The sequence below is a fragment of the Siniperca chuatsi genome, linkage group LG1 (assembly GCF_020085105.1).
Source record: "Siniperca chuatsi isolate FFG_IHB_CAS linkage group LG1, ASM2008510v1, whole genome shotgun sequence".
Lineage (NCBI taxonomy): Eukaryota > Metazoa > Chordata > Actinopteri > Centrarchiformes > Sinipercidae > Siniperca > Siniperca chuatsi.
In genome coordinates this window covers 5,489,584-5,511,216 of record NC_058042.1, presented here as the reverse complement: position 1 = coordinate 5,511,216, position 21,633 = coordinate 5,489,584, and the positions used below count along the sequence as shown (strand labels likewise).

The window sequence follows — 21,633 nt, the reverse complement described above, 5'->3', positions numbered from 1 at the left end:
ACTTGCTGCAGTGATGGACAGGTGTACTCCAGGACGCTGTGATATCACTGTTGGGTATGGTTACAGGTGCAAGAAAGCACACTCCTGACCACGTCTATCAGTGATGCAGGGTGTGATCAGAGGTGAAAAAGGCTTGAAAGTTTCAACCAGAAAGGGCAGTGAAACATTTCAGCCTGGTGTTAAGTTACTCATAAGCCTTTTGATTTTGGTAACCTCATGACCTTCCCTCTAATGTCACCCTCAGGACTCCTACAAGAACAAAATTGTCAGTATGTTGTTTGTTAATTTTCATATTGTGGGATGTTGCTAACATTACAGCCTCTAGTGGCCACTAGCAGCACTACAGACTTTCAGTCTTGTTGGTCAAAGGTCATGAGATAAAACAGGATCAGCCGTACTCACCATAGAGGTAGGAAATCCCCACCAGCTCGAAGATAGCAATGATGACCAAAGAGTAGGAGGCTGCGAATGTGTCCACCAACTGCAGCATGAACATCCCACTCTGTCACAAACAAACAAAATATTACAAAAAGGATTCAAGGCTACAACTTACAATGACACCCCTCCCCTCCTCCCTCACTTTTTTCCACCTCTGACTTGTCCATGGTCATAACTTTCACACTGGCTTGTACTGGATCATAAGAAATGACATGTCTGAATTCTACTTTAGGCTGCATTTTGCCCTCTGAAGCTGTCTGGGGGGATTTTAATAAGACTCAGCCTCTCTTGTTCCACTCACTGAGCCTGTCCTCTGAAGGCTGCGACTTCACTTTACATGCAGAAATCTGTCGACTTTATTCAGAGAAAGAGTCGCAGGGTACAGGGAGAATGCTCAAGTGGCCCCATGGTGTGGCATGTGTACTTAGATGTGTGTTTTTGTGTCCATGTCATACCTCTGTGATCATGGGAAATCCCAGGATGAAGAAACAGATGCAGCAGACCAGGGTGAAGAGCGGTTTGTGTTTCCTTAAGTATTTGGGGAACTCGTCTGACACAGAGGTTACGATGGTCTCAATGGTGGCAAACTGAGATAAAGATGATTGGGAGGAAGAAGAAAGAAAGGAAAATAAGCCAGAGAAAAAGTGAAAAATGTCAAGAGAGGGGAGGGAAGAGGGGATAATCACATTTATTATGAAAGCTGTTTCGTCGAGACATTGCTCGAATTTGATTTTGCCTGAAAAATACCATGAATTAAATTAAATTCTGTTTAACTTTCTGGTTATCAAAAAAATAAATAAAAATCTGATTTAAAGGCAGTTTCAGGCTAACTCTAAAAAACATGTCACAGCAGATCCTGATTAGCTGTACAGAAGTTCTGAAAATTATCCAATCAGGCCAATTTGCAGCAGCGTTTCAATGGAAAAGCCTCCAGTCAGCAGGTTTACCTCATTTGAATCAGAGCAGCTACTGCTGTCGGAATTCAGTGGAGTGCAATGTGTACATTAGTCTTCTATTGATCCAATAAACACATTTTTACACTGTAATTTAATTTATTTCCAAAACAAATAAAGAACATTATCCTAATCCTGAGCAGGAGAAGATTTGTAAACAAATCAGTATTAAGAATTTAGATTACAATGGAGAAAACTGACAGGTGGAGTCTGGAGATTAGCAAATGTAACATGATGGTAGAAGGGGTTCAAAACCCAGAGGACAGCAGTGGATGAATATACAAACAGGCAAATTGAGAGAGGTTGGTATAGTGTGTGTGTATGTGTGTGCGTGCTAGAAACCCATTGGCACTGAGCTATCTGCCACTTCTTCGCTCCTCTCCTTCCTCCTGAGCTCCCAGAACTAATTTCCCGTTAACATCCCAAGTCTATTATTGCCGAGCAACTTTCTACAACAAAGCCACCAGCCCTCTCCTTGGAGCCGCCGTTGCCAAGGCAAAGTACCATCATCATTTACCGCTACTGTTGACTTGTGTCTTAATGCGCCACTGTGCCCTCTGCTCGGCTCAGGAGCATCACGGTGCACTTGAAGGAGTTGGTGTATAGGCTGGAATTGTTTGCCTAGGATTGTATCTGGAGGTTCTCTGGACTTTGAAAACATCCCAGAGACTAAAGTGTTTGTTCACTGAGTTCCATCAGGAATGGATCAGTGCAGTAACTGACACAATTAGAGAGTAGCTTTAAGCTGCATTAGACGATTTTTTTGGCTCTGGCTCTTTAGCTGCTAAATGCTCCATGTTATTCATTAGCTAATTGCTAGCTTTTTCTGTTTGAGGTTTGGTCCCGGGCAAGTAGTGTAAAGTGGGTTTATCAGAGCTTTTTTGGTGAATACAGTCTGCATGCTGCTGAAAACAAGGTTGATGAGAGCAGCGTTTGCGGTAAAACCAAAACAATTACCTGAAAGACACTAAAACGCTATGTAGAGCTGAAGGGAACAGCAGAGTGTGGTGGTGACAATTGACTGTGGGTTTGTCACTATGAGGGAAACCTTTCACATTACGCATTCTCATTTGATCCATTGTTGATATAAATATATTGATTAGTGCAGCTTTAAAAGTGTATAAAATTATGGTTTTCAATATATTTTTCTTAAGCAAAATAATTTAGAAAGTAAAGAAGATTCAAATAAATGTTGCTTTTGTTTTTAAAAGGACTTTAGTCTAGCTGTTGGTGCTGTTAGAGATAATATTTAACTGGTGTAAAAGCATGAAAATGGTACTTCTATATATTTATTTAAGACAAATTCTGGTGTTCACTATATTTTATTCTGAATTCTGGGTTTCTCACCTTTAGTTTTGCTCCATATCCCATTTCAGGAGCTTTATTAGGAATTAAGAATAGCATGCTGAACAACTCCTCTGAAAATTATATGGTCTACAGAAGAGTCGACATTGCCGGTTCCTGCCAATGGATTCTGGAGTGTGCCACCGGAATAATTATAGCTTTTTACAATGGTTAATTGTAATAGATTAATAAAGTGATCAATTTAAAATACTTCAACCCATTAACTGTAAATGTTAAATAGGGAGACAAATGAACAAAAAGTAAACATTTAAAGCCTTTAAAAACTGTATTTTGTGATTCCATTTTAAAATGCAATCATGTGTCTCATTTAAATGCAAATGTTATCAATTTATAATTGAATTTTTGGATTGATTAATTGATTATAATTAAACACTCTAAAAGTCTATAAATATTCTGGTGGCACACTCAAGGCTCCATACCTGCCCCTAGCCTCATAGAAACCAAAAACTGTGGCTAAAGCATTTTTTTTTTCACTAATGATTAAGCTCTACATTATTTTTGTGATTGTTTACTCAGATTTATTTCAGCGTTGTTGTTCCAAAACTTTGAGGTCAACTTAGTTTCACTCACTCCAATCACACAGAACCCCCTCTGCTCAAGTACCCGGAGAGAGCTCGAGCACTTCAGCTGAAATCAGTCACAGTTGGTGGTGTGTATGGGTAATTATGTTAATTGGGTCAATGTGTGAGGCATTTAAACATAGCTGGATGGCGCTACCAAAGTTGAGTGTTTACTTTGGAGCAAAGAAAAGTCAAGAGACTCTCGTTACCAACATAAAGATTGTTGATGTTGTGAGATCTTCACCAACAGAAACACACTGCTTGGTGTTGCAGCCACAACAGAGACAGTGTTTTCTCACAAACCAGAATTTGCAAAAATGCTTTTAGACATACAAACTGAACACTGACGCTAATTTGTATGAATTCACTGACTATATTCATTCCCTTACTCTGATCTAAGACTAATCTTAACCCTTTAACAAAGAATCCTATCCGTAGAGCTCCGCTTATGAATATTTTTTATATTAACACTGAATCAAATAACTGTGCGTAAAGTGAAAGGGGTTATTTGCAGTGAAGGACCCACAGAGAATTATCACCAACTCTGCAGCTCCACTGAGCTTTTTAGCCTCTGTTAGCCCATTGTTTTGTTTTTTACGGCACATTTACTGAAGCAAAAATATTCTGATAAACCCAGTGTACACTACCTGCCAAGCACCAAATAACAGACAGACAAAGTTAGCAACAAGCTGGTGAGGAAAGTGGAATGTGTAGCAACTGAGCCAGATGTTTTTCTCAGGAGTTAGTGGAGACCAAACCAGAGCTAAAACGAGAGTCACTGACATTCATCAGGCAGACAGAAACTCGACTCCAATGGGATGATAATGTTGCTCTGTGTCTGCTGGATGTGTAATGTGGGTTGTAGGTTTGATAAGGCGTTGTGGAGTTCTTCTGCCCTCAAGTGGCCAAAAAGATCACCATTTTAGGAAACAGGTTCGTTTTCTTGTCTTGCCCAGATCCAGATGAGACAACTGATATTTCATCGCTCTGCGTCCAATACAAAAGTAGGTCCGGTAGGTGTTTAGCCTAGCTCAGAACAAAGACTGAAAGCAGGAGGTACCTGCTAGCCTAGCTCCATCAAAAGTCTAAATAAATACACCTCCCAACAACTCCAATACTGTCTTACATGTTGTTTATTGTTCATTGTGGATTTAGGAACAGTTAGCGTTAGCACAGAAGCTATTTCTTGACAAACAACCAGTGGACACAGTAACTATATGCAGCATCAGTCCTGTCCTCTTGGAGAGTTTCCATGCTACCATGAACAAAACTGACTCTTGGATGGATTAGTGGCTAGCTGGCAGCTAACAAGACACAACATGTAAATAAAAAACTTGAAGGGAGTTTTTTTAACAGAGCTAGGCTAACAGTTTCCCTCTGCTTCCAGTCATTGTGCTAAACTGAGCTAATCACATTCTGGATGTATGTGATTTTCCCATCTTAATCTGGCTAAAATGACAAACAAGTGTATTTACAATGGTCTTGAATTTTTCTATACAAGCGTAATTCCTAAATGTCAGATTGTGTCACTTATAGAAGTGCTCATAGAAGAACCATAAATATCCTTACTCTGGAAGATTTTCCTCATCTTTATTCTGAGGACATATGAGCCACATAAGTAAAGACATACAACAGTACACAAACATTTAAAGAGCAGAGGTTACCATGGTATCCAGGCCAAGAGTCAGGAGCATGAGGAAGAAGATGATCGCCCAGAAAGGAGACAGGGGAAGTCTGGTCAGAGCCTCTGGATACACCACGAACGCAATGCCTGGACCTGACACACACACACACACACGTACACATGTAAATGAGGATGCGCACACACCATCTCCACAGCAACTAAAAAGATTCAACTTGTTCAGGTGTGTTTCAGTGAGCAGCGCCGGCCTACTGCTGCTGCTTGCTGGTTTGGTAACTTACCTTCATCTGCCACCTTCTCTATCGGCACTTTCAACTCATGTGCCATAAAACCAATGACCGAGAAGATGACAAACCCAGCAAATATACTGGTGGCACTGTTTGTACATGTCACAATAATAGTATCCCTGCAGGGAACAAGAGGAAAGAGAGAAACAGAGGCTGAATGAGCAAATATCTGCTTTAGTGACTGAAATAGTGCAGCAATATTCAAAACATGCTATAGATAACAAGTGATATATAATATGATAATCCTCTTTTATTTGATACGGGACATCACTGGCTTGTGTACACACAGAGAAGGCAATGGCGCCATCTGGTGGCAAGAATAAATACTCACTGCAAATAGAGGGCTCTAAAAAGTGTAAGGCATTTACAGAAGGTGCACACACTGTGACATGTTTCTGTTATTTTGTTCACCCAGTGAAAATAAATAATAGCCACACCTTATAATGCAAACTGGTCCAACAAATGTATTTTATTTTATATTCATGCAGGGCTGTTGTATGTGTGTGATATTTTAATGAGTGCCTTACTGACAGTATTTTTGTTGCAAAACACTTTCAGAGTGGAATTTGTATTAGTAGAAAATATTCACACAGGCACACATGTAAAGTCACAGAGAAAAGTGATGTGGATTTGTTTTTACACATGTAGACACAACTGAACAACAAGCCCTTCTCAGATCTTTCATTTGCGTGTAGAGTTGTGTTTGCATGAAAAAAAAAACTATTTCTACAAACCACAACAAATTACAGTTTTCTTTAAATGTATTAGTATACAGCATATTTTAAAAAAATCTAATTTTCCACACAGGAGCCCAAATGTTTTGTGCGTTCCGGTGTTTCCAATAAAAATACCTTCATATGTTCTGAACTTAGTGAGAGTGTGACAAATATAATATATAATAATATCTGTATTTCACTGATTTTAAACACAGGGGGAATGCTTTAGGTGAGAGAAAACAAAAGAAACACTGAACTGAAAGAGTGCCATTTATTATTGACATTTCTATCAGACATACAGATACAGTGTCATGTGTCTATGGTGACAGTTTGAATTGGTCTGCCAGAAGCATGGTTTACCTTTTGTGTGTTTACCTGTAGCAGTTATTGTGGAACTTATTGTAGGAAGAGAGAGTGATGAGGCCTCCCCAAGCAGCCGACAGAGAGAAGAAGATCTGAGTGGCTGCGTCTTTCCACACCTGACAGAGGAAGAGAGGAAGAGCTGCAGGTAAAGAGCAGGAAAGGACAACCAGTGCAAAACACATCATGGTGGAGTTCAACGAGCGGGCGTCAGGTACCTTTGCATCATTCAGTTTCTCCCACTTTGGTGTGATAAAGTAGAGGATGCCGTCAAAGGCACCGGGGAGGGTCACTCCTCTGATCAGCAGGATGACAAGCACCACATAGGGAAATGTGGCTGTGAAATAAACCACCTGAGCAGAGAGGAGACAAGATAAGGCAAAATGAGAGAGAGAAGGAGATAAAAAGAGAGAATGGCACAAAATATGTGATAACTAAAGATAATACTTGCTTAAGGAAGCAATACACTGGAAAATTTAAAAGGAGACTATTCTTCTTTAGAGTCTTAGTTTTACATTTAGTTTTTATTTCTCCCGTTCAGCAATGTATGCCATATTCATTTTACTTATTTACATTTAGACTTTTTTTGTCATTTTTAGCCCAGTCATTTTTAGCCCAGTCATTATAGCGTCAAACCTAAACGTAATCTAGCTATTACAAATTAAAAGTTACGTTTTTTAGGCAAGGTGTTTTTGAAGGATTATTTCCTGTATGTCAGGTGAATCAAACAAACAGCAACTTTGTAAAACAAAAAACAATCAAATTTCTGCAAGCCTTCTCACAGCAACAGTGTCTTCCAGGTTTGATTTTCCTGCATATAGGTCATGATTACAAAGCAAATGTGAGGTTCCGCAGCGTCCTTAATGCACGAGTAAGAGTTGTGAAAGCGTTTCTGCGGCTGCATTACAGTGTAATAAGTAACCCTTGACACACACACACACACACACAACCGCTAAAATAAAATGTAAGAAATTATTTTTAAAAAACTGGTGGTCAGATGTTTCCTAAAATATGCCGCAAATCTTTTGGTGCAGCCTAAATAGTCTACATTTTAACTGTGCCAACTGAGGTCTCTAAATGTTGCCACAGTGTGTGTCACATCCATGTCCAGTAGAGGGCAACATTATACAAGAATTCAATCTGAATAATCTCTAAATCCTAGGTGTAATCAGTACCATGTAAAATGTTTCCTTCTGCATCTTGTCTCTCCTCAATCAAGGGAGGAAAGTAGATCCCCAAAATGCCCAAATGAAATATGTTTACCAAAGTTCCAGTTTTGAGAGATGCAGAGAGAGTAATTTAATTTTGTGTTCCCTGTTCTCTTCCCTTCCAACAAAAGTATAAAAATGATTGCATCTAGCATGAAGTTTATCCAACAATCCACTGCGATGCAAAATCGCAGGGTAAGACACTGCGGGTGTGCTAAGGCAAGAACCCCTGCCCTCAGATGTTGAATGAAAGGTTAAAGTCTGTTAATTATCTGCGGTCACTGCTTGTTAATTTGCTCTGCTGCTCTGTGGACAGGTTGTAGTAAAAAGGAAAAAAAACATTTTCTATTGTGGCACTAAGACTGGAGTTTGTTTGCAATTTATCGGATCTGAATCCAGAATCGAACCTGCTTATTGAATCAGAATCTTTTTGAATCCATTATCAGACCTATTTAGGTTGTTTTGAAACAAGAATTGTTTTCATGCACTCAACAATTTTAAATAACAAAACTGTATATTTAAGAACAAAAACTCAAAGGCTGACATTCAAAGAAATACAAAGCAAGTTTCTCAATATATATGTATACATATATATATAAAAGATTAAATTCAAAGATTAATGAATCTGAGCATTTTACTAACTTACAGGCGGATCGAAAATGGAACGCACTATGAGAACTATGAGAAGTCAAGATTGCACGGGCTGTTCCAGTTAAACATGAGTCGGGACATGAGGGCTCACTTCTTGTATGTTACACTTTCATCACTGAAGGGAAGACAAGACAATGTCCTAATATAAAATTGAAGGCACCCACAGGTTTTTCTTCTACAGCTGCTCAGAGGTGCAAACAGCAGAAGAGATCAGAGGATTGCTTGGAGGAGTGTGTGTGTTATGTTACCTTTCCTGATGACTTGATTCCTTTGGCTAAAGAGGCGTAGACGATGAGCCAGGCCAGGAGAAGACAGCCTGCCAGAGGCCAGCGGATGTCTCCTGGATATTCAATTCCTTTAGAGATGTGCAACACATTGTACCTGCAGGTGCGGTTCAAACAGCAAAAGTCTCAATAAGCTAAAACATAATGCAATATAGATCAAATAGAAATCTGTACACTGCAAATTCTTCATTTTATCAAGTAATATATAATATTTATTCAGTCCTACAAGACTTCATTTTCCTAGTGAGAAAGTCTGCCAGGGCAGTAAGATTATTTCAACCTGTTTCCAACACAAATCAACTTGATTCAAGAATTTATATATAATCAGGTCTCATTTTTCTTCATTCTTTTGCAGAGGGTTGCCTTACTCTCGTTTCAAGAGGCTGTTGCCCATTTATTGACTGTAACTGAAACAAATTGTTTTGCATTTTGTACTAGAATTGTAGTTGTAGAAATTGCCAGTAATACTTTTACTGCAATGGCAGGTGTTACACTTGTTTTAAGAAAAGATTTGTAGGACATTGTCAGGTGAAACTGTTGTAAAACTCTAGTTTTGGTGATTTTCTGTGTGTGTTGAATTCAAAGATTTAGTGGTCCCCTTCTAGACCACATATTTAAATACTTGATTCTGTGAAACCCTTTCAGATGCAACTGGGAAAATTTAAAACAAGAAGTTAAACAATTCCAACTATTATTATTATGACTAAGCCTGGTCTTAGTGCCTGTAAACCTTTTACCGCTGCCAGATGCCGCTGTTTTGAACGCCCTAGAAAGCCAAACATCTGCATGAGAAGAGTAACGAAAAAACGATTTTAATAGATTTTATCTCTCATCCATGGACATAAAAAAAAACCTATGGAAATTAGATCTGTAAACCAAACTTTTGTTTCTATTTAATTTAAATTCTACTTTGGATTGCTGTTTTTCATCAGCCAGAAGCTACACTCACTTGAAGTACTCCTCGCTGGGGCTGACGTAGGTCTTGTTGCTGTCCACAGTCATGTTTATCAGTTTCGTCAGGTTTCCCACAGTGTTGGCGGACAGACAGAAAGTGGAGTTCTTGATGGAGGTGATGTTTCTGTCCCGCAGGATGCACGAGTCTGTTCCAATCAGAAACCAACACACGTCAACTGGGAGAGACTGGCAGAGTGCTGCTGTGGGACAGAGCTTACTGTCTGCTCAGGTTTTCACGCTGAAAGTAAAGTGGGAGCAAACAGATGATCTGATTTGGAGAAAGGAGGACTGACAGGATCTAGAGACCGCAGCCTGGATCCTCCCTGAGAACTGGACCCAGCCATGTTAGATTAGGATTTTTGTTCTTTTTGATATACAGCCAGATATGAATAACATAAATGATTATACTGAATCCCCGCTTCATTTCAGATACTTTGGGAAAGGAAAGATAAGAAAACCAGTTTTGCTTTTGACTGCACAATTTTTCATGCAGACACATCAGAGAAAATGTGCAGACAAAATATCCTTTTCTGCTTTTTTATATGACATACACTTTTTAAAATCCTGCTTTTAATGCGTATAAAAGGCAGACACCATGTATAGTGCTTTGCACTCAGAATTTCTTTTTCTACATTCAAGGCAAAATACTGACAAAAACTGAGAATAACTCTCTGCATATTATCTTTTGCAAAACAGTGACGTAACCACTCACATGCAGAGTTTTCTGCAACTAAATGAGGTGGAAAAAATAACAAACCATTGAATCTAATGCTACAGCACCACAAAATACGGCCTCAAAAATGACCACCTCCATCAATATCTTTTTGACGCAAAAATGTGAAACTTATAAACTACACATGGTATTTATAATTTTATGCAGGCCTATTGTATCAGATTGTAAAGGTGTTCATATCATTTTGTCCAACACGCTACATGTAGACTGAACATATGATGTGAACATTCCGGGTTACATAATGAATCTAATATTTATTACTTTATGAATCATTTTATTGTATCTTTAAGTTACCTTGTAATGCTTTTCTTGTCATTAACAGATTTTCTTATTGCCAGTATTTCTCCTTTATCTGCTATTTTCCTCATTTATGAGATTGAGAGAGTGGGAGAGAGACTACAGTGTTGAATAAGCCTGTAGTTCGTGTAGTAGCCAGCAGGGGTCAGTCTCGGGCTCACTGCAGCACTGCAGCAGCTCAGCCAGTACAGTAAATTTGTCAAGCAAGCAGTTTTTGCGCTGAATTCACAGAATGGCAAAAGGCAAATATTACGCGAAATGAGCGGAATTTCGATATTTATTCGACGCAGTTCGACATCAAACACCTCTGTGTCCCCGTCCGCATATTTTCTCCCTGTCAAAACATGATTTAATCTACAGTTCCATTAAAAATCAAACCAAGACAGACTATTTCAGCTGTATACTGCAGCTTTAAAGCATTCAAAAACTGCTATAATCTGATGTTATCACACAAAAGAAGAATCAAATGTTTGTTTTTAATTGGAATCTGTCCCACGGAGGGCCCTCCTCATATTATTGGTCTGCATCATTAAAAATGGATCAAACAGATAAAGTGAAGTGCTCTGAATTTAAAGTGTTTTTGAGAGTGAAAACACCGCAGAGATCACAGGTCAGGATTCATTATACTGCAGGACACCTCAGCTGAGGGAGTCATGACGCATTGCGGAGAGAGAGAGGTGTTTTTGTGGGTGTGTGTGTGTACGTGTACGTGTGTGTGAAGGTGTGTATCTTACCTAACAGCAGCATGTCTTTGTCCTTACATTCCACCGTGTTCCACTCATTCCTACAGTTAGCCCATGGCAGTGAGCCCTTCAACGAAGCGAACAGGTAGTACAGTGTCCAGCACATTATAATATTATAGTATATGGCTATCAAGACAGATATTATCAACATGGCAATCCCGCAACCTAAAATAAATAAATGAGACGAAATATATAAATTACTCTTAAGAAAAGTAGAGAACTCGTGATGATAAGAAATTAGTTTTATTTTTGAATTTTCCTTCAGTTGATCGGTTGTGGCAGTTTACCTTGCAGAGCTGGGATGCATTTCCACACCGACACGGGCCCCTGGCTGGCAAACTGGCCCAGGGACACCTCCAGCAAAAAGATTGGGATCCCGGCAATGCCCAACATTGTCAGGTAGGGGATCAAAAAAGCTCCTGCAATGAAATTAAACACCAAACCACAAGAGTCATAAACGACCTGAAACTAACATTAACACTTTCTAAAAAAAAAAAAAAAAATGGAAATTAAGATGCATGGGTTCGCCTGCTCGTGTCTGCGTCTCATCTGCTGATATTTAAATAACACACAGTATAGATCAGTACGTTGATTAATGAATAAAAATCATCAATTATCTGTAAAAGGCTTCGAATATGGCTGAACAAATGTATAATAATCCTAATATTATTATATATATTATTAGACTATTATTGTTACTGTTAATATTAATGGCATTATTATCAAGTGTGACAGCTTTTTCTTAATAACATAAATACATTGTTTAAGTGCATTTTTTCTTTCTTTCTTTTTTCGTTTTTTTTCAATGAAAATATCACTGAACAAACTCTCGCCTCTATAAGATATGTTTTGGTATTTTTAATATAGCCAAGTATGTTTCGCCTGGTTAAAGGCCTACGGTAACTGGAAGACACATTGGAAGAAACATCTCAATAGAAGCAATAAGAAATCATTCACACCCTGACTTAAGACGAGGCAAAATTCGATTTTCTGAACTGATTTTTCGTTTGTTCTGTGTCGGAAAGTAAAGCCATTGACCCAGAACTCTTACCTCCACCATTTTGGAAGGCAAGATAAGGGAACCTCCACACGTTCCCCAGTCCCACCGCATAGCCAACCATGGACAGAATAAAATCCAATTTATTGGACCAGTTTCCTCTGGCCTTATTCTCATCTCCCTCCTCGTCATCATCGTCAGCCTAAGAGGGGAAAAAAAAAAAAAATTCATTCATTCTCTAAAATAAAAACCCCAGCCTAGTCACACTAGACTCCAAGTTAAACCATTGGAATATAAATAATAATAAAAGCACCGAGTCTGGGCCTGAAAGGCGGGATTTAATGACGGGAAAATATGAACAAGCAAACGATTGTCTTCACTCAGCAACCACCACCAACATGCATCCTTTTTACTAACATAAAGACACCTAGAAATATTTTCTTCATTTAAAAATACAAAGGAATCCTCAGAGAATAGAAAATGGTTTGGAATGCGCCCTAAATATTACTGGATTTATATAAAGCTCATCTTCGACTGCACTTATAGGCCCGTTATTGCCACCAAACCTAAATCTAAGATGCAAAGAACGGCTCACTAATAAAACGGGGGCAAATACTAACACACGTGCGTAATTGCAGCTGCACTGCAGGATCTGAGCAAATTCATAAAAGAAACGGAATGCATATTCAGATCCATAACCAATACCATGCATGGGAATGTGTGTGTGCGTCTGTACGTGTGAGTGTGTGTGAGGGGTGGGGGTTCCCTCGCGGGGATTGGAAACAATCCGCAGTCTCATGTAATACAGTGCTGTCTATCAGCCGGAAAACACCTGGGCTTCTGGGCCATACCAAGAATGTCTGCCGGCAGCAGGGAACACCGAAATACCGCGAGAGTATGATTTACTAATCTTTATCACTAATCGTGTCACCATCCTAACTGTGAGCAAAAATCAAGCGAAACACATCACCGGAAATCGATTGATATCTAACGTGCTCTGCACTGAAGCGGATCTGATAATTCATCACACTGATGCAGAAATAATGCCTCCGTTTTGTTTCCCGGATGTTCAGCTTGACATAAGCGGGTTTTAAAGTTTTGATGGGAGGGCCTACATCAGATTGGTGCACAGGGATCAGGACCGGACGCTGCGCAGAGCAGGGACGCCAAATAGCTCCGGGTCCACCAATACTGTCCAAAGTACTGTTCATTACATGCAAGAATTCAGCCTTTGGGCTTTGGGTATCAGCTTTTACCCACGTTGGTCTACTGCGCAATTTATAGCCACATTGATTCATTCAGCAGTATATGCGTAAGGTAAATGAACTAGAGGCATGTGGCTTTGTGGAAATCTTAACGTAGCCTGAATCACAGCAGGGAAGAAAATAATCCACTCACCTAGGCCTCTGGCTTTTTGTCGGATTTTTAAATAACAATTATTTTCAAACATCCCGATAATGAACGATCGATCTATGTCATGGCCCCGTAATGATTGCTCCTTTTTGGGTTATGTCAAGCCAGAAGCGTACACTGATTCAGCTGCGAAGTTGTTGGGCTACAATTGAACACTTTTTAAGCACATCTGTGCAGTGACAAAACCACAAACCAGTGCCTGCTAAATGATATTTTTAAGGGATACATGCACATTACAGCTCAGCATCACTGATCTTCCTCTTTTACCCCATCACACATCTACAGCACTGGTCTACTAAAGCTCTGCGTGGCGGCAAGAGCTCCCAGGGGGTTTGCACCTTCTCTGTTTTGAGGCAGCAGGTTAATCCAGTCAGCTTTGGGGGGGTTTTTTTAAATCAGCGACACACTGAAACATCCACACCGCACCTGCTTCCAGCCGCTCCACTGGCGCTCTCCGTTAAGGAAACGTTCATTTAGCTGACTTACCCCCGTCACGGTGCCGGGCTGAACAGACGTGTTTCCATCTGTTCCCAGTATGATGGTGGTCTGGCTCATAGCCGTCCAGTTGCCCGCGGTGTTGTTCTGCTCAGCGGTGGCCCGGAGCGGGTCTCCATACTGGGTGGACCCCCCGCGGGCCGAACCTGAGGAATCCTTCCTGAAGGCCGAATTGACGGCCACGGATCCAGGGACCGCCGGAGGGGTGCTTTTAAACGTCCCATACGCTTTACTGGTTTCCAGTTCTCCCGGTTTATTTTCCGTGGGACAAAAAGTTTTGCTCTCGTTGCTCGGAGGCGGCGGCTGAGGCGCCGGGTGATGGTGAGGGGCGGGCGCCGGGCACGCAGCCGTGTTGTCCGGTTTGTTTGTTGTAAGTCCCGCAGCTCCGTCGGGCTGCTGCGCGGGGATGTAGCCGGTAGGAGCGCTGGCCGGCTGTTTGGCCATGTCTCTCTGGTCAGAGAAATCCTGAAACATGAGTGACAGATCAGCAAGACAAAAGGCAGCAGAACGGCAGAAAGCGTGAAGCTGTGAGGCTCCTGCAGCCCATTTCTGCTTTGGGACTAAAAATGCTCAATTCTCTTTCTGCAACGTTTTTCTGCAGCATGTTCTGGCTCTGGCTGCTCTATAGTTTCAGCTCACAGCCTACCGAGTGTGTTGGTGTGTGTGTGTGTGAGAGAGTGAGTGTGTTGGAGGGAGGGGGTTGCTTTGCTTTTCCAGTTCTCGCTTTCTGCAAGATTCTTTAATTTTACGCCCCATTTCCCCCTCATGTCATTCAGCCCCACACATCCAGTGATTTTTATGGGCAATAGACAAGCTGCTGCGGGTCTCTCGGTAGCTCCGCTCTCCCCGGCAGGCATGCAAGATCACCGGCGTTACAGCAGTGAGCGGACCCGGGTCGGCAGAAATACAAATGACTCCCTGAAATTCAGCTTTGAGGGGGGCGGGAAAGCAACCGGAAAAGCCTCTAGACTCTAAAAAAAGTGGGGGTGTTATTTTTTTTTAAACAGTTGATTGATTAATGCTTAGTTGTGTTGTTAATTAGTGATAATAAAAAAACAATGCACCTGGCTGCAATCGCTTCTGTTTAAACAGAAAACGAATTAAAAAAAAATTGAAAAGCGGTAGGCTACGATGGACTAAAATTTAACTTTTTCCCCCATTTAAACTTTTAAAAAGCCAGATTGCAGGCTTTTACAAGAGAAAAAACAGTCTGATTGGCGACGGAATGAAGTGAAGAAAGTTTTTCATGTGGAGCCGCAGCTGCATTTCAGCACCATGGACAACGCAAGTACCTCAACGTGCCAAACTGCTATTAAAAAGTGTTACAATTAACATGAAAACGGCTCAGAACAAGAGCATAAGACAGATGAAACTGCAGGTGGAAAAGTAAAGAAAGTGTTTTCGGACACTTACCATTTTGTGCAGATGTCTGCTGGCAGGGTGGAAACAGAGGTAAAAAGACGAAGAGAGGACTGGAAGCGGACTGGCTGTAGCCGCGCAAATCACCAAGTGCAAAGCTTTTCTATAGCTGCGTGGGAAAGACCGGAGTTTGCGTCAGTGCAGAGCAAGGTGCCCTTCGCGTGACATTTTCTTGATAATAGGAGTTTGATAAATCATTGGCCTTGGATTCGGATTTTTAAAGGGACAACCGGAGCCAAGACGACGGGGGCGCGTGTGTGCGTGCGTGAATTGTGTGCGTTCTGGTTACGCACGGTACGTGCGCGAGCGCTGGACGGACTCTTTCAAAGCTGATTAATACACTTGTCTCTAGGGATGTGTAGGATGCACACACACACACACGCGGATCCATCCCACACGAGCACATGCAGCTCGTTTGGGACACAGATTTCCAGGTTTAGGCTATTATTGGAGAAGATCTAATACATCAGAGTGCATGCGGGTCTAAATAATGTTTGCACTGTACTGAGTCGGGTTTCTCTGGTACAGTTACAATTACAGTAGCCACTCCTGGGAAAGAGGCATTTGAAGTGCATACGATTCTTGGTTTTATAGAAACACTTCGTCCTTTCCCGTCATCAAAATGTAGGCCTGTAAAATGCAGAAACTAGACTATAAAGCAAAGGGCGCATTAGTTGTAGAAGTGTTAGTTTAAGTTGTTATATAATCAAAGACAAGGCTGGAATTCTTTATACATATTATATATAGACATACCATAAATATACATATATGAATGTAATTTTTGGGAAGTTGTAGAAGTAAAATAGACTGTTAAAGACTATGTGCTAAAACTGGTCTGAACTATAAATAGTTTTTCCACTTGGCAGGTTTTACGCACGGCGCGCTCCAGGCTCTATACGTTCCTTCGTGCGTCACCGATAGGAGCATTGATCAAGTTTTTAAAAAAAAAAAAAAAGTGGGCGAGGCCTTTGGAAAGCTACTCATTTGTTAAAGTATTACGCAAGAAGGAGCCTTCTTTTCTTTTTTTTTTTTCTTAAATCACGTGTTACAGGAGGAACCGGAGCCAACTGCTGGAGCCTGGATTGGAAGCAGTGACAGCGGAAGGGGAAAAAGGTGCCATGGAGATTCTAAAACACTGCATTGCGCATACCATTGTCCAAGTCTCCCTTTAAACGGATAATGCATATGCAAGTCCTGTGAGTGGTGATTTATCCGAAAACTAAAAAGACACAAGCGACCTTCTTTGTCTCATCAATTAAGGATAACTTGTTCATTATGAACAGTTGTATCTTTAGGCCTCCATACAGAGTAGACCATCACACAGTGAGTGGTGGAGGAGCTGAAGACAAAACATACACAAGCAAAAGAGAGAGAGAGACACACACACACACACAAGGGAGAGAAATGGATTTAAATGTTTAATCTTGACACTTTGCAGCAACATTGAAATATTTTTGCTTAATAAAGCGAAAGAGCTCCGACCCTCTGCTGTCAAACTGGTTGTAACCACATTGGACACTAATCTCAGACCTGACAGCCCAATTATAAATGTGTTAACGAAAATAACCAGTTCGGCGTGTGCGTCGTTGCTTAGCAACCACGTTGTTTGGCTTTTGCTCGAGAAGAGGCGATAAAGCCAGGAGGAACAGGGCAGATAGGCCTATAATAATACTAATATTATTAATAATAATAATAATAATAATAATGACCCAATGCCTGGCGGAATGTCTGGATTTCTATAATAATATATAACAATTAGTGTGACGTTTTCATAGTAATAAGCTAAAATCATTAGGGTGATCTTACATCGATTAACTGTTCAACCATAGTACAAGGCAGGAGAATTGTCAAACATTAAAGAGCTAAACTATCATTCTAAAATATTTATCATAGCTCTAGCGCACTCACCCAAACCCCGAAAGAATAACCCCACAGGCCTGCGTTTTACCAAACTAAAATCCTCTTTTACGTTTTTCTACAGGCTCATTAAAATAATGCAGTTTTCTACTGGGTGTCCTGTTTTTAACCTGTGCTGGTTTCACGACAGCTGAGCAGGTCTGAGGCAGTCTCCCGGGATCAGTGTGGTAAAGCCTGCACCGGGACACGCAGCGTCCCACTCGGGGCCGTTCACTTACTATGCACGCTGCGCTCCCTCCGCCTGTAAATCTCCGTCCGTTCCAGATAAGAGCGGGTGTATTAGCCGCCGCCTTGAGTTTAATTACATTGTCAACAGAGAATAATTGTAATTGATTTCTGCTCGTCTTCCAGAGTGTGAACACACGGGCTGCCAGTGGTGCGCACACACACACACACATCATGCCAGCGCATCTAGTTTTGATTCTAATGTGTGTCGCATAAACCTTTACATCCGTTTGGCAAAGACTGTACAGCACAACGCAGAGCGGAGACCCTCAACTGTTGTAGAATATTCTTTAAAGAAGTTCTACTGGTTTCCCACTTTTAAACATTTTTACCTATTCTGCCCTTTAGCTGTGAGTTTATGTTTCATTGTAGCTCGACTCTGCTGTATCTTTGGCGTCTCAGTTGTGGGTTTTTATTCGGACCCGACTAAGTCCTGATCTAGGAGCTGAACTAACCGCCTCGCGGAGGGGTTTCTGCGTGTCTCCTCGCGCTAGTTAATTACACGAGCTGGTATAATTAATTGATCACTCCCACTGTCGCCTGAGTGATAAGAAGCCGCATCCATCTGAAGTGCCTGGAAAGCAGTGATTCAGAGGAGGAGGTCATCCAGAGGCCCACGGCTCCCATCATCATCATCATCATCATCATCGTCATCATCAGTCCTGGCTGATGGAGCCTTCACACTTTACAATTCAAGTTCGGGAGATTTGTGTAACTGGCTCAGAAGAAGCCGTTAAAGTGTCTTGTATTTGTACTAATATCGACTGTTATCGGGTGGTGCCTGTTCCGTTTATGCAGCTGTTTCGTTTCAAACAAGAATATGAAGCGCATTTCTCTAAGCTCGTGGGCTTTTTCTCAATTTACGTGACAATTTGGTTTTCAAAAGGTGTTCAAGGGGAAGGCCAATATGGGCCACACCCCAGAGAAATACCTTAAATAAATGTGGTGTCGATTCGGCGCATATTACTGTCTGGAGACTGTAAGCACAGCTAAACAAAATGCTGCAAATATTCTGACTTTTACATCATAAATAACAATAAGTCTCTTTACGAATAAGCTATGACGCACAATGGGAATACAAAATCGACTGCTTATGAAAATGGACAGCATTTTAAAGTGCAATATTTCACTGTGAGCCCCAGAAAATGAAAGGCTGCCTGTGAGACAATATCTGCATTCTAAACAAAGACAACTTATTAAAAGACCACAAAATCAACAGCTTCAGCTTTTTGAATTGAATTACATTACTGAGTTATATCATAGCACATATCAACATGCATGTTAATTTAGAAAGTAGCACACCAATGTCAAAGGAAGGCAGGAATTCAGCATGTTAGGCTTTCAAAAAGTCTGTAGATTCATCTCACTCATCCAGCTACTATATTAGGTAGAAAATGAAACTATTCAATGGACTGTGGTTGAAGAGTTGACAGAGACATTTAAGATACAACTACAGTCCGGCGGATGGTTCAACCCAGCTTTCAAAAACATGCACACGTCTTTTCCTGCACAGAAGAGCCTGTTCTTCTGAGCATATGCCCTGTTTGATGGCAGCACGCAGACCAGACTGTATTAATATAATGGCAGAGAGGACACAGAAGCAGTAGAAATACATCAGAAGAGGTGACAAAGGTGTCAAATTACCAATAAGATGGGCAGCCAGCCCCACAGTCTGCTCCCCCTCCTCCTCCTCACAGATGACTTCACTTTCTCAGAGTCCAGGATTCATCTCAGGCAGAGAAGGAAGGAAAAATCTTTAATTGTAAGCAGAGCTGCTCAATGAAGTATGTAAAGAGGCTTCAGTCAGCCTTTTTAAAGCTTAAATTCATTTCACATTGTCCCAGTAAACTCACGGAAGATGGATGATGCCCCCGGGGAGGTCTCACGCAGCACAAAGTAGGACAATAAGGAGGAGAATATGGAGGGAAATTAAAAGAAATACTTGGCAAAAGCACAAAATCTCTTTAACAAAGAGCTGGCAGCGAGTTCCTCTTAGTGTTTTTTCATTTGTTGGACATTTTGATCAGGCAGGGATGCATGTGAGTAAAGGTGCATGATGAGAGCGGTCTGAACCACTCCCAGTAAGTTTAGTTTTGGTTATTTGCAGGTTGAAGGTTAAAACTGGGCTAAACTGGATTTGAAAGTTAAAGATTTTCAGACATCTAGGTTACATAAAACTCTAGGTTACATAAAACTTAAACAGCATTTATACGAGTGCATTTCAATATGTAGTTGGGACCCACTTAACAATGAAAGAGTAATTGGAATGCCCTTGAAACAAGGATTAAATGTAACCTAGACATCTAAAAACCTTCCTTTTCAACCGAATTTAGCTATTTAACCTGTAATTTACCAAACCAATACTTGTGTTTAATCTATTACCATATGCTTAATAAAACACACTCATACACAACATTATGTTTTTATTACAAGGCACAGAAAACAATCCTAACATTTGAAATATCAAAATCAAGTGTTTAATTCTATCCTGCTCCCACACGTTGTGAATACATGAATGGTCAATAAAAAAGTGGGCTGGATGTTGTACCGCGTGACGTTATTGCAGGCTGTAAGTCTGCTTCCTGTCTCGGAGGTCAAAGGTGACCAACAGTGAGCGAGGGTCCTTCTTGTTTTTACGCACAGTGATCTTTCCCTGGAGCTCCTCCCCTGAAGAAAAGAGCAAGCAGAGAGAAAAATACCAACATCAATACACAATTTGTTTCACATTGGAAACAGGCAACCACTTCACTGGAGAGTCCCTCCCTCCGACTTTGTGTTTGAAGGTGTGGTAATCACTGAAACCAGCTGCTGCGGGGTTTAGTTGGAATGAAAATCTGGAGTGCTGAAGAGTGAAAATCTCTGCTGTGTGTCTGAATGTTCACTTTGAACAAGAAGCAGGATTTTGGTTCAGCTAGAAAGAAACTTCAGACACAAGGTCTTGTTAATCGCGTGAAAAGTTCATTCACACACCAAGGTTTCTCAAGACACTTGACAATAAAACATTAACCAAATGTTTAAATAGAAAGTAAAATGTAAATAATTGAGAATGCAGTGTAAATCCACACAAGATAAACATAAAACTGTTGCCTGTAAGTAAGACTGACGTAGACTTTAAGACAGAGAGAAGCTTTGGTTTTTACCCCAAGTTTTGTCTTTGGGACTGACTCAAAAACTACAGTGTGTGTGTGTGTTCATGGTAATGAATAAACATGTCACCCAAAGCAACAGTGTGGCTCATTGATGTTGCTATATTTACAAAATGAATAAAATGAAGTTTTTTTTCTCTCCTTGGAAACCAGTTACATTTGCTTTGGAATGGAAAATTATGCATGCTTGTGTGTGAAGTTATTCATGTTTGCTCCTGTGCACTATTTTCCCCAACAGGTTGTTTAAGAACAAGTTGGTGGATTTTGTTTTTGTTCAACTCAGAGAAAGTTAATTTGATTTCCCCTCCGATAACCATCCTCAGTATATCATGACCATAACTTCTATGCCTTCATAGCAGACTTAAAAAAAAAACAAAAGACAACATCAAAAGGCAGAAAACAATTTCACTCAGTCAGACATCGATCAGCGTGTTCATAAGAAAAGAGAAATGAATTATTGCTCATAAAAAGTAATCTTCCTGACCGACAGCAGTACAATGCTGCTGAGCTCAGGCCTCTGCAGTATGAGACACGCTGGCGCTTATAGAAATGATGATGTGTGTAAAGGCAATGTGGTTTAATGTTTGTTAATAAGTAAGATTGTGTGCGAGTGAACGCAGACCCGCTGAAATTTCCAGATGTCAGCGAGAGGGAAGTTCATTTACAGTACGACGCACGAGCAATCGGGAGAAGAGGCTGATGATTATGACGCATAATCACTCTGATTAACTTCATGTTTGACTGCTGGAGGTAAATGAATGTTTATCCACACAGCAAACAAGCATCCTCCCCCCCCTGCCCACACCTCCTCTCTGTGCCACGCGCTCTTC

The 21,633-nt window shown here is 40.8% G+C and overlaps 2 protein-coding genes across 5 annotated transcripts in view; both read right to left on the bottom strand.

The window, feature by feature from the left end:
* slc6a5 (solute carrier family 6 member 5) overlaps positions 1-19,926 on the bottom strand; it is a 30,031-nt gene extending 10,105 nt beyond the window's left edge. Inside the window, exons 1-14 of one of the 3 annotated variants that reach the window (XM_044192136.1) lie at positions 19,302-19,926; positions 15,510-15,624; positions 14,088-14,561; positions 12,243-12,390; positions 11,479-11,610; positions 11,183-11,356; positions 9,414-9,564; positions 8,429-8,561; positions 6,540-6,674; positions 6,337-6,440; positions 5,240-5,364; positions 4,981-5,093; positions 894-1,025; positions 403-502 (exon numbers count right to left, since the gene is read on the bottom strand). In XM_044192136.1, the coding sequence (XP_044048071.1) occupies positions 403-502; positions 894-1,025; positions 4,981-5,093; positions 5,240-5,364; positions 6,337-6,440; positions 6,540-6,674; positions 8,429-8,561; positions 9,414-9,564; positions 11,183-11,356; positions 11,479-11,610; positions 12,243-12,390; positions 14,088-14,561; positions 15,510-15,512 (1,924 nt within the window). In that variant the 5' untranslated portion in view covers positions 15,513-15,624; positions 19,302-19,926. Of the gene's footprint in view, positions 1-402; positions 503-893; positions 1,026-4,980; positions 5,094-5,239; positions 5,365-6,336; positions 6,441-6,539; positions 6,675-8,428; positions 8,562-9,413; positions 9,565-11,182; positions 11,357-11,478; positions 11,611-12,242; positions 12,391-14,087; positions 15,475-15,509; positions 15,625-19,301 lie in introns of those variants that run through there. The other 2 variants (XM_044192143.1, XM_044192128.1) reach the window with 2 other exon arrangements.
* A 137-nt stretch (positions 19,927-20,063) lies between these two features.
* prmt3 (protein arginine methyltransferase 3) overlaps positions 20,064-21,633 on the bottom strand; it is a 62,534-nt gene continuing 60,964 nt past the window's right edge. The window contains exon 16 of one of the 2 annotated variants that reach the window (XM_044192160.1): positions 20,064-20,324. In XM_044192160.1, the coding sequence (XP_044048095.1) occupies positions 20,215-20,324 (110 nt within the window). In that variant the 3' untranslated portion in view covers positions 20,064-20,214. The remainder of the gene's footprint in view (positions 20,325-21,633) is intronic. The other variant, XR_006377598.1, reaches the window with a different exon arrangement.